At 45.9% G+C, this 12,340-nt stretch overlaps 1 protein-coding gene across 10 annotated transcripts in view; it reads left to right on the top strand.

Moving 5' to 3' along the window:
- The first annotated feature begins 5,829 nt into the window (after positions 1-5,829).
- Positions 5,830-12,340, top strand: part of MARK3 (microtubule affinity regulating kinase 3) — a 63,464-nt gene continuing 56,953 nt past the window's right edge. For 3 of the 10 annotated variants that reach the window (XM_082762305.1, XM_082762304.1, XM_082762302.1), the window contains exon 1: positions 5,834-6,322. In XM_082762305.1, coding sequence (XP_082618431.1) covers positions 6,272-6,322 — 51 coding nt within the window. In that variant the 5' untranslated portion in view covers positions 5,834-6,271. Of the gene's footprint in view, positions 6,323-12,340 lie in introns of all 10 variants that reach the window. The other 7 variants (XM_082762301.1, XM_082762300.1, XM_082762298.1 and 4 more) reach the window with 5 other exon arrangements.

Here is a 12,340-nt window from a genome sequence, read left to right as displayed (position 1 = left end):
GATTGCTCATGGCTTCCTTGCCCCTGGCAATATGCAAATGAAGATGAAAGTTTTGTTGTTTTTTGTTTTTTTGTTTTTTGTTTTTTTTTTCCCTGAAAGATAAGATCTAAATCAAATGCAAGTTATTTCAGGGAAATCCAGAGAGGGACTTCAGGGCTTGGTTCTGCCAAGGCTTTGTGGATAGCTCGAGCAGGAACCTGAGCCTTCATCCGGGGCACCTTCAGAGACCACTGTGCTCAGCCTGAGCTCCTACCTCAGTGCACACTGTGGCATATGCAGTCAGGACATACAAGTGGGTGTGCATGTGCATTTTGTGCAGACACACTCAGAGGCCTCTGGAGAAGTGTGTAATCAACAGGGATGGCAGCTGAGAGGCTCCTGGACCATTAATTTGCCTGAAGGTGCGTGTGGTTATCACAAGCACGAGATGCTGGTTGGATGCCCGATGCTCTGGGCTGGAGATGGAGAAGGAAGCTGTGCCTAACATCTTCTTGGCAAGTCTCTCCTGGCAAAAACAGCTCTTGGGGCTTATGGTGGGCCCTAGGAAATTCAGCTGAGCTGCGTACTTTCCATTAGCCTGTCGACAATTTTAGATGTTCCTTTTTGAACAAGCGTGGGCAATACCATTTTTAGATAACCTGTGCCCAGAAAGCCTGGAATTTATCTCACTGCTACCAAACAATTGCTTCCCACTAACACTCAGGCACACCAATTATTAATTTGCACTTGAAAACATTACGTGCACTAGAGTCATCTATTCTTTTCCCATCATTGTGAATGGAGGCTTTGATTCAGGACTAACCACACAGGAAACGGTGTAGGAGGAACAGTAACACGCCTGACTCAGATCGCAAGGAATCCGAAAGGATTTGTGTTTGAGATGCAGCTCTGTTGGGGTCATGCACTAGTAGGAATAGAAGAGGGTTGTTATAAAACACCTATTCTAGCTTCACAGAGTCAAGTTCAGAGCATGACTGCCAACTGACTCCTTGTCCTGGTGTTTCCTTTATAACCCGCAAGGCATCAGGTTTATGGAAAGCTAAGGAGATTTTTTTTATTCTCTCACGTTTCCCAACACTGACCTTGTGCCAACCTGCCAGAACAGGCAGGCGTTGAGTCAAACGGTGGTGGAAATAGTGCAGCTCATGCACTTGAGAGCGATCCCATCGTGCAAGTTCACATCTCAGGTACCATGCCGTATGGCTCTGCAGGCAAAGCTTGGCCTGGCAAGTAAGGAATTACACGGAGCTCGCGATCCAGGAACCACCACTGCTTGCTCCTGTTTCCTCATATTCACAGCCTGGTGCCTGAGCTCTCTGGTATCTGAGGAACACGGAGCAATTTTGCTGCTCCCACTGTTCTGCTGTCCCCAGGGACTCGATCTTCCCCTGTATGGAAAGGCAAGCTTCGAAGTCAAAACCACAAGGGTCTAAGGAAGACAACAATACTCAAAACCTCATCCCACCTTTCAGCTCTCTTTATCTGCTGGTGTAACAGTGTGGACGTGAAACTGAGGAGGCAAATATTTTCTCTTTCCATTGTTTTTTCTGCTGTCAAAAACACATTTCACTCTGGCCTTGCAGTGGGTTGCACTTGGGCCTCATTATAATTGAGTGTGGACTATTGACTGAGGTTGTAGACAGTAATCAGTGCTTTTCTGTCAATAGCTTTGTCACCACCATTTTCAAAATCACACATTTCTCCTCCCTATTATAAAACACTGTTAAGATTTTTCTTTGGAAGTTGCAATTTTGAAAACACATACAAACAATGCTTTTAGCTTTAAAGGCAACTCTGATAATGAAGCAGTCCTGAAAATTATCCACTACATGGAATAATCTTAGAATTTCTAAGAAACAAACAAACAAACAAGGCATCAGAATAAGAATGCATAATACTGGCTACATTCCTGTGGCTTTAAAAATGTGTTTTTAAAGGCTTGAAGAAACACCAAAAAGTCACATCAGGTTAATAATTGTCAGTCTAAACTGGTATTTTTGTATAACTGAAAATGATTTAACATTTCGGCAGATTCCCAGGTGGTGTATACTGTCACAGCCGCAGTGCAGGACAAGGCAGCTCTAACAATTACATTAGCTGATTTTCTACTTGCCTCCACCAGCTGATGTCTTTCAGTCCCCAGCCTCTAAAGTGAGGTGAGGGGAATATAAATATCTCAGTCAGTTCTGCATATGCAGTCCCTTTTCCAGAATTAACACTGAAAAAAAAAACACCACAACATACATTTGAATACATTAAAATAAATCCTTGCATTTTGTCCACCAGTTGTAGCCAGTTCCATCATTTTTGCTCTGATCACAGTGTTAAAGTTAGGATCTACTATGTACGTGCAGTGTAATACTAAGAGATTCTTCGTGACTAGCCGCAACTTTTAATGTTCAGAAGAAAAAAAAAAAAATCTAAATGCTTTCACATAATGATGTTGTTTTGTATCATATTGTTTTCCTTTGTTTTCCATGTGTGGTGATAGCCAAAAAAGTGACATAAAATGGCACCTTAACTAGCAAAGCTGCTTCCTGTGTGTCTTTGAGTCATATTCTCCAACTTTACTGACAAAAACAAGTTTTTACAACTGTTAGTATGACAGAGTCACTACAGCTCAAAGCAAAAGTTGCAGCCTATTCTGGGTAATATATAATATACAAGCATTGTCATCGAAGTCCCACTTACAAAACCACTGTCACTATCACTAGCACAAGAACCAGAAAAAACAATTTAATTGTTAGATCTCTTTATGAGCTTTCTGAATGCTTAGATAGGAAAAAAAAAAATCACTTTTTTGATTTGTGAATATTTATGGGCAACAAAGAAATAGGAATCCCGTGCAATCATTTTATTTATTTTTTTTACTATGGCCAAATTTCTAAGAAAATTAATACACTTTGAAATGAACTCATCTTTCTAAACATGAGAGGCAGAATATAGCAACAATGAAATAAAAACTCAAGTAGCTGTTGTGTAATTTGTCATTTCCTGTGCAGGTTTTGCTACATGGGACAACCAACACTAATGTGGCCATTTATCGGCCATAAAACAGCAAAATGAGCTGCTGTTATTTTTGTGGTCTCAAGCATTTTCTTCAAAACTTCTTACTTCGAAATCACTTTGCCAGTCAGAAACATGACCCTGATAGAAACAAACATTTCTTCCCCCATGGCCTCTCTTCCCTCACCACCCCCTTCCACAGCCCCTTTTTATTTGGACAGCAAGCGAAAAAAGTGGACTCTACCAAATGCAACAGCAGAACTCCTATTGCATCCACGGGTCTAGGACTTTCACCTAACTCTCCATAATTATACAGCATAAAATCTGATCTGTGTCCATGGAATGGCAACACAAATAGATATAGCACCATACTTTAATGTCTCCTCGTTTATGTTTGTATGCACAAACAGCTCCAGTGATTTCAGCTCGCACTCTGAAAACTGCTCCCAGGCTTTGCTGCTTGTAGTTCAGCATTCCCATGCTAGCTGCAGTTCCCAAAAATGCAGGATGAGAGCATTCATCTGGTTAACAAACAAAGTAAATCTCTGTCTATTTTTACCTTTTTCTGCCTCTGCCATAAGTCAATTACCATTTTTTTTTCATAAACAAATTCTAGAGAACACATTCTACTGGCAACCGAAAAGAAAGCGATGAAGAAGCAGCCCTGTGGCAAACACAGAGAGTCAGGAGATCTGGATACTTTTCCTGGCTTTGCTTCAGGCTTTGTGACTGACCTTGGCACACCAGATAGAGGCAACTCCCTCGCTGTTCCCAGCGCAAAGGGTCCTGCGTGCTGCGGAAGGACAGCGGCTCCACCAAGGATGTGTACAAGCTGAGCATGTATGCACACAGACATATAGATGTGCATATATACGAACACACATCGTTTGCACAAGAGGCGAGTATTCTTCAAATTACCCCAAATTCCTGTCACTGACAGAGCAAGGAGTTAACTTAGCTTGGGAGTGAGCAAGGAAGATACGACCCCGTGTAAATCCTGAGTTTCTCCTTCTGCAGGTGAGCTGGTGTGGAGTTTTCTGGTCCTGATGATAGAGTAACAGGCATGCAACTTATTTATCGGGTAGTGTTCAAGGGCTATATTTCCTTGCTAGTGTCTCTAAAAGTGAGGAAAATATTACCTACATTGTAGGATGGATTTCAAGGCCAAGCTGGTAAATATTTATAAGAGGCATAAAGTTTGTCAGATAAACTATGCTTTAGAAAGACAAAATGTTATCGCTACACTGCCAGATCTCCAGAGACGCCAAGTTTCTACAAATCCCACCCGATCCAGCATTTTTTCTGCATTTTTTTCTGCCTTTTCTCCAGGAAAAAAAAAAAAAAAATGTTGTTTCTAAACCAACTATACACTGAATACACACAAGTTACTTCCTTTTCTCACTTTTTTATTCATAATTGTACCTACTCATAACATGCTTTCTTCCTTGTAAACTTGAAAATGACTGTGCAGAGTAACTGCTGGGCAGATGAAGCACGTTTAGATAGCACAGGCTTCCACCCTCCTCCAGCCAACGAACCCTTAAGCCCACAGCACGTCGCTGGAGCCTGTCTGCGCCAGGTTAGATCCCCTAACACCAGCCTCAAGCCTTCCCTGTGCATGAGCTCCCATCTTTATCACACTTGTGCACACCCTCTTTGGGGCCGGCGGCGGTCAACAGCAAGGATAGGCTTTGGCAGCTGGAGGCTCGAGGACCAAATCTTGGCCGTGCTGTTTGCTCTGAGCACCGTGATAGAGCGGACGAGTTTCCAGAGGGAGAGAGGTCCTCATGGGCTTGCTCCTCATGGAGGTGTTGTGCTCCTTCGTGCCGCACACCTCTTCCTTGGGCACTGCCTCTCCTGCCCTGCTCCTCACAGGATCACAGCGTGGCCGAGGCTGGAAGGGACCTCTGGAGGTCACCCAGTCCAACACCCATGCCGAGCAGGATCACACTGCACAGGATGGCATCCAGGTGGGTTGTGAACATCTCCAGAGAAGGAGACTCACAGGAGAGAGACGCAACCTCTGGGCACCCTGTGCCAGCGCTCTGTCAGCAATCAGGACAGAAGTGCCCCTCATGTGTCCGATGACCAGACAAGAGGCAATGGGCTAAAGTTGTGCCAGGGGAGTTTTAGGTTAGATGTTAGGAAGAACTTCTTCACTGAAAGGGTTGTGAGGCATTGGAACAGGCTGCCCAGGGAAGTGGTGGAGTCACCATCCCTGGAGGTCTTTAAAAGACGTTTAGATGTAGAGCTCAGTGATATGGTTTAGTGGATGACTGGTTAGCGTTAGGTCAGAGGTTGGACTGGGTGATCTTGGAGGTCTCCTCCAACCTAGATGATTCTGTGATTCTGTGATACTGAGCCAGGACATCCTGCTTGTTCCCGCTGCCTCTCCTATGCCTGGACCCAACCGCAGCGAGACAGACCCCATCCTTTTAACACCCCCCTCAGGTGTTTTTACACATTTACGAGGTCTCCCCTCAGCGCTCCCCCCCCCCACACACCCCAAGGGGCCGGGCCGGGATGGCGCCGGCTGCCCGGGGAGGGGCAGCCCCCGTCCCCTCACAGCAGCACCGCCCCGCTCCCCGCCGCCTTGAGGTGTGGCAGAGCCGGGGCCGCCATGGCCCCCGCTCCGCCCCGCCGCCCTTAGCAACACGCCGCCGGCACCGGCCTCCCCGTGGCGGCCGGGCTCGGGGCGGGCCCTTCCGGTTCATGTCGGAGCTGGGCTCGGCGCGGAGGAAGCCGGGCGGCCATCTTGGCTCGGCGGGGAGCAGGCAGGCAGAGGCGGGCGGGGAGGGAGGGAGGCAGGAGGGCGCCCACCGCCCTGCCGCGGGGCGCCGGCCTTCTCGGGGGCTATCGGGCTGGGCCGGCATGCGAGCGGCGGCCGAGCGGTGAAGAGGGGCCGCGGGGGGGACGGGACGGAGGAGGAGGAGGAGGAGAAGGAGAAGGGGAGCCCCCCGGCTTGCTCGGGAGCCCCCCGAGAGCCGCCGCCTCGCCTGGTTCTGCCCGTGCCGGCCCCATGAGGCGCCGCCGCTGAGCCCCGCGGAGCCCGGCCCGGCCGTCGGATGAGCCCGGGGCCGGCGGAGGAGGGGATCCCGGGGGGGATCTAGCTCGGCCGCCGCCACGCCGCCCCCCGGGGCTTCATGCTGGCTGCCCGCGACCCCCGGCTCCCAGAAGGAGAAGAAGAAGGAGGAGAAGGAGAAGCCCGGCCCGGCCCCAGTGCGTGTGTGCGGCCCCGGCAGCGCTGCCGCCCGAGCCCAGGAAAATGTCCACTCGCACCCCGCTGCCCACGGTGAACGAGCGCGACACCGAGAACGTGAGTGCCCGGGGAGCCCCCCCGGCCGGCCCCGCTTCACAGGGGGGGAAAGGGGGGAGCAGGGGGCAGCCCCATGGGGCTGGGGGACCCTCAGAGGGAGCCTCGCCTGCAGGGCTCTGTGCGGGGATGACGCCTCGTCACCTGCCCGGCTGGCGTTAGAAGGTGCCTTCTAGCGAAATCGGCTCCCTCATTAAGCATCCCACCCCCCCCCTTTTTTTTTTTTTAATTCATTTTTTCTAGACAAAGATAAGGTGTAGGAATCAGCGTTTGTTTACCAGGCTATAAGGCTGTATTAGCGATCGCACAGGTCGCATGCTAAAAAGGGAGGTGGGGGGGATAGTTGTACCGCATGAGCAGCCAGCCAAAAATGAGGCTCGGTGGGAGCCTCCCTTTCTGCACACAGAGCCGTGTTGTGGCTCCTGTGCTGAAACTCCCTCGATCCAGCACATCCCATCCAACCATTTATCCTTTTATTGCTGGGGGAAGATGTAATTGCCTGTGCAGAAGGGAGGTGTCAGTCCCCGTGGTCAAAAATGACTCGATGGGTGAACTTGGTGTTTAGCTTTCTACAAAGGCTGTCTGATGGCTTTTTTTTTTTTTTTACAAGTCTGATGCTTAACTGGACTGGGGGGGGGGATTTTTGTGAGGTCTCGGGTATGTTTTTGTCTGACATTAAAAGTGTGAACGTTGGTTAGAGATCAGAAAAAACTGTTGGGTTGCTCAGACCATAAATAGTCCAAGGAAAGTGATGGTAGCCCCATTGTTTAAAACAAGACCAGACAAAGCGTTGGAAAACATGCTGCATGGAACAATTACTGCATTACGAGGGATTTGGATTTTATTGACATAATAGGCACCTCTAACTTCTGTGATCTTTATTTGTTTTAGCACTAGATTCAACCTGCAGGCTAAGGGCTGCATTGAACAAAAAGCCAGCTAAGCATATTTGGTTGTAAAATCTCAATGAGCTTCCTGCCTTGTGGAAGAAAATAATTAAAGTACTATGTGGCTCTTCCTATGCCATGGGGAGAGGTGATGCAGCATACTTCAGAAAATACTTTACAGAGTTTATTCAGATAATTATTTTAGTCTAGAAGCAAGCCTGGCTGAGGTTTTCAGGCTCCACGTAAATGCATGGAGGTCACCCAGTAAATCACTTTTAAAACTGTTCAGATCGGGTTCTCCAGTGCAGTTAACTCTGACTCCACTACAGGTAACGCGGTGGTAGGAAGGCTTAGCATGTGCTTGAGGAAATACAAGCTGTGTGTTCTCCCACTTGAAGTTAGGTTTTACATATCCTCCACTTAAGGCACCTTGTTCGCACTTCAGAATATTGGTCTAGCACTCCTCTTTGGTAATCTCCATAATTTAACATGCAGGGATTTTCTTGCTTGCAGATGGATAGCCTCAGGTTTTGATTAAGGCGTATCTTTCAACTGCAGTAATTTGGGCTGGTGGCCACAGGAATACCTGTAGGTATTGGTATTGACAGAGAGTGATTAATCTGAGTAATTGCCAGATCTGTTGAATCGATGCCACGGTACAGTGCTGTATTCCTCAGAAAGCAGGCTCTCATGTTTTGACCATCAGGCTCACATGTTTTGACAAATTCACCAAAATGTATCCTGCCCTGCCTTGTTTACATTGAAATCCACCTTTAGTCTGCCTGAATTGCTGCTACAGCTGGAAATGGATACAAAATTACCCCGGGTCTGTTTTTTCTTTTTAAATACAAAATGTAACACTCTTGATGCTTCCAGTAATTGTTCTTCCACCCCAAAGCTTGATGTGCTCTTTTGGCAGGTAAATTGAGCCCTTGATATTCTCTCACTTGAGAAGTTCGTTAATGCTCCTAGGGCTCTTTGAAGCTCAGGTGGGAAGAGGCTTAAGAAGTGCCAAAGCATTCAGCCAGCCTTTGGGCTGTGGTCAGGGAGCCCCTGAACGCCTTCTCGCTGTTGGGAAGGTTACAGCTGCTGACGAAGCCTTGGCTGGTGTTGAATCTGATTCAAGTGTACTGATCATAGTTTATCCATGCCTATACTTGCAGTTCTGAAAATGAAGTTAGCCTCCAGAATGATGGTGAACATAAATTATCGTTGCCTATGCTTGCACTTAACCACGTTCAGCAGTTGGCAGTTCCTGTGAAGTAGTCATGGTCTAATTGTCAGTACTTTTATTTATTTTTTTTTTTCTTTTAAAGCAGTGTATGCCACTTCTTATCGAGACGCTTCATGCATACGCTGCTGAAGTGGAAATACTGTCACAGTGACTTTTCCCCAAAGCCACTAGCAGCTATCAAGCCATTAGTGCCTTTGAGATTAAAGAATTTGGCTACGAGTCACCTGGTTTTGAGAGGAAAGGCATCCCAGATGATCTGTGATCATCGGAACTTCACACTTGGACAGTTGGAAGCTGGCTGTTTGCCTGCAAACGAGCTGGCTCCTCACCACAAAGGTGGAACAACTCCTCGCTGGTGTTGTCGCTTACAGCAGTGGCTGCTTAGGGGACAGACACGAAGGAGAGGGTCAGATCTTCTCTGTCATCTGCAGAGTGACATCAGGCCTGTAGGAGAAGCAACAGAAGCAGCGGAGACCTCCTTTGTCCAAAACCAGGAGTGAAGGTAGATACAGAAGAAGGACCTTTAGGTGACAGAAGAGTGAGTAAACCTGTTTCACTAGTGATGAGGAAAAGAGGAGATGGATGGAAGAGGAAGGAGTGTGGAAACACAATGGAAATGAAGATAGATGGTGGAGAACAAAAGATAATAGGAGGCATGGAGGAACACACACGGCAGGATGGAGGACAACCAGTGACAAAGAAATAGGAGCAGAAGGAGCGAGGTTTTGGACTGTAGGACAAATATTCATTAAAGAAAAAATCCAGGAGTGGCAAGGCGATAGAGAACTGTAGGTAGAAGGAAGGAAAGAGAAGTGGTATGGAGGTTGGTTTGTTTTTTATTTTTTAACAGCATGAAATAAAAAAAGAAAAAATGTAGGCTAAAGAGTTTAATTTTAATTTGTGTTCATTGCACAGCTGTTTTTCTGGGGGGAAAAGGTAACTGCTTTGAATATTAGTTCTAGACCAATCTGAATTGAAAATGTAAGTAATTTGAGTAAAAGCAAGACTGAAATACGCTCTTATCTCCATGACTGTGCCTAATGTGAAAAATTTGCTATTGAAGAATGCCAGTGTGATGGCAACTGTGCTTGTACAAGCCTACACAAAAGGATTCTGTGCACTGAAAGTATCTCATTTATTTTTTTATTTAAAAAAATAGTAAAGATTAGATTCAAAAATTTACTTTTAAGATACTGCGAAGGTTAGCATTACCTCCTGATTTATTACCAATTAGATATGAAATGCATTAGAGCATTTGCAAAGAGTACACAAGCTTGCATTATTCTATATATTATTTATCAGACTTCTCCTGTTACAAATAGATCTGTAATCAGAATGTTTTCTTCCGTAAGTGATTTTTTTTTTTTGTAAGGGGGTTGAGGAAGTGTTCCTGTGGCCAAGAGTTGTGGTAGACTTTCTTCTACAGAGCCAGCTACCTTGTCTCTTATTTTTCACCAGTTATAAAAGTTCTGTTTTGAATTAGATTAAGTGAAGGTGGCAAAATAATTCCTAAAACATACTTTATTCCTAGTTAATCTGGGATGCATTTTTTCCCTATTTTTATTATTTATATTTTATTTTTATTGTTTTCAGAGAGCAGGAAATGGTTTTGGTGGCTTTCTTAGTGCCTGCGATACCTGATAGGCTCAGTGCTGCAGTGGTTGTACTCAAAAAAATACCTGATCAGGTGGTGTGATTCTGCACTTCACTGACTGCTAGCGTTTTCACGTCTTGAAGGGGGATGGTTTGTTCTTCAGCTCTGCTAAACAATCTGTGCTCTATCGTTTAATCATTCAGTTTCACTGTCAGCTTGACCAGGGTAAGGCTGCTGCAGGAATCAGCCTTGGCTGCCTCTTCCCACCTGTGGTTTGTGTTGGCAGTAATTATCATGTAGCTGTACAACAGGTCTGGTCAGCTCCGTGATCTGCCTAAAACTAATCCTCCAAAAAAAAAGTGGTTTTATCCCCATTCTGTGTGGCTGCAAATGCTGACACAAAGGAGAAGATGGGATTTACTGGTTCAGGTGGGAAAGGCTGGAAACACTTACTTGGGTTTTGTTTGCTTTAAGCCAGTCATAGTACAGCACCTAAAGGCTAAGATAACTCAAAGTAGGGGTTTTAAAAAGAGTTGACTGAGTGGTGCGCCTTTCTCAAATTGCCTTTCTGGGAACTAATTTTTTTTTTTTTTTAAATGTTATTTCAGTAGCTAAGAAAACTAAGCTATGGAACCTTACCCCAGAAGGAGCTCAGACTTTGTGTTCCTATGTTTTATCAAATGTGACTCACACGGTGACCTTAGAAGCGGTCTGCACAACAGAACACAACTACAGAAATTACTGAATGAAAATAAAAAAGAGGAAATATGGTTTTCAGTACACTAAACTTGGTAGACTTCTTTCTAGGCTTTCTTACCAAATCATTTAATATCCTCACCTGCCCAATTCTCTGTTTTAATTCTAGCTGAGAAATGCTCCTGTTGATGTAAGCAGGCAGCTCCCATTAACTGCACATCTCAGGTGACTTCAGCCTAAGGAATTTTAAGAGCAGAGGCATTTGTCTTTCTAGATCTCCATTTCATCTGATACAGAAGTAGCATGTGTCTGCAACTTCCCCTTCTCAGTCAAGTAATGCTGCCTTGTGGATATGTCAGCCAGATCAAAAACGGAGGTCACCTTTTTTTTTTTTTTTTTTTTTTTTGGCTTGTGGCCTGTCCAGGTCGGCTCCCCTTAATGCGGAGATCACCTGCCCCTAAAAATATGCAGAGTGGGCATGGCAAGTAGGTGCCTACTGCTGATAAAAGGTAGACCTGTGATAACTCTGCAGTGAGCCTCCCAGATTCAACCCTTAGGTATGTAAGTTCTTGGCCCGTACAGCAGCAGCTTGTTGAGCTCTGTGTGTGTGTGTGTATACATATAAACAAAAATTAACTTTCAAATAAAATTTGTTCCTGCAGGGATAAAGCCTAAACAAAGTTTTCTATCTGCGAGCTCAATGTGGTCTTTGAAAACCAACCGTGAGGTTTTTTTTTTGTTTAGCATGTAATTACTGACAATGATGATTCTGGAAACAACTTAGTTGGCAGTATTGTTGATGAAGGATAGAGTATGGTTGGCTCTTCAGCTATTATTCCCCCGGCTGATGTCAATAAATATCCGTTTTAATCAGCAGTAAAGAAACTTTGGCTTGAAAGATATGGTAAATGTCAGATCTTGATAATGTGAAGCAACAAAAGAGCTTTTAGAAAGCTTTTCAAACCAGCCCCAGCCTTATCTTTTTGACTGTATAAGCAGGATTTCTTCACTGTTGTGTGGTTCAGCACTAATCACAGAATTGCAAATTCCCTCTTTCATACGCTGCATAGAGTATGAACCCAACAATATCGAATGCATCAACGCAGCGTGTGGCAGGGAGAGCTGCAAAGGACTCCGCGCATCTGCGACGGGAGCGTCTTGCCTTTTCCACCAGCCCTGTCCCTGCCTGATCTGTAGGGTCAGCTCTGTCTCCGCTCTTCACGCAGGTTTTGGGATCATACAAGTGAGCCTCTTGTTCGTGGCATTCCGTTTCTAAAGCAGCAGTCCCTGCTGGCAGCCTCCATCAGGCTGCCCCGTGCAGGGAGGTGGGTTGCTGTGCTCGGCTGGGTTTGTAGCTGCCTGGTCCTGACACATTTCTCTTTTTTTCCCTCTTTCTTTCCCCCTTCCCCCACACAGAGTATTGGGCATGTGTGCCAAGAGGTATGGTCTGTGCGTGCTAAAGATGGTATTTACTCTCCAGGTTCTCCCTTTAAGCTGCTTGTTTGACAAATATGACCCAATTAAAGCGGCCGCTCGTTTTCATGAAGTGTCATACCAGTTAAATAAACGAGTACAACGGGCTGAGAACTGGGCAGTGAATCCTTCCCCTT

Source organism: Aythya marila, assembly GCF_965140915.1.
Source record: "Aythya marila genome assembly, chromosome: 5".
Lineage (NCBI taxonomy): Eukaryota > Metazoa > Chordata > Aves > Anseriformes > Anatidae > Aythya > Aythya marila.
The sequence above is the reverse complement of the archived record's forward strand: the minus strand, read 5'-3'. Positions and strand labels throughout refer to the sequence as shown.